General features: G+C 49.2%; 1 protein-coding gene across 1 annotated transcript in view; it reads right to left on the bottom strand.

Moving 5' to 3' along the window:
- LOC103779401 (CUGBP Elav-like family member 4) overlaps positions 1 to 194 on the bottom strand; it is a gene marked incomplete at its 3' end in the record, with an annotated part of 340 nt that extends 146 nt beyond the window's left edge. Inside the window, exon 1 of the mRNA XM_008947028.1 lies at positions 3 to 194. Coding sequence (XP_008945276.1) covers positions 3 to 194 — 192 coding nt within the window. The remainder of the gene's footprint in view (positions 1 to 2) is intronic.
- Between the last annotated feature and the right edge of the window lie 135 nt (positions 195 to 329).

The raw sequence follows: 329 nt of genomic DNA, 5'->3' as shown, positions 1-329 counted from the left end.
TTGAGGTCTTTCTCGTCCAGGTTACGGGGGATCTGCCCAATAAAGAGCTTAATGGCATCGTGGTCCTTCATTGGGATGGTGGATGGGTTTCCGGGACTATGGTTTAATCCGTTCATATGCCCGTTGGTGCTGGGGTTGCTGTGATTGCTACTCAGGCTGGTATTGTCTGGTTGTCCGTTTGCTAACGTGGCCATCTTTATATACATAGAGAAAATCTTCTTTCCTTTTTTTCCCCCTCTTCTTTTCTCTCTCCCTCCCTCTCTCCCTCTCTCTCTCTCTCTCTCTCTCTCTCCCTCTCTCTTGCTCTCTCGCTCCCTCTCCCTCTATCA

The sequence above is a fragment of the Merops nubicus genome, unplaced genomic scaffold (assembly GCF_000691845.1).
Source record: "Merops nubicus isolate BGI_N331 unplaced genomic scaffold, ASM69184v1 scaffold36019, whole genome shotgun sequence".
Lineage (NCBI taxonomy): Eukaryota > Metazoa > Chordata > Aves > Coraciiformes > Meropidae > Merops > Merops nubicus.
The sequence above is the reverse complement of the archived record's forward strand: the minus strand, read 5'-3'. Positions and strand labels throughout refer to the sequence as shown.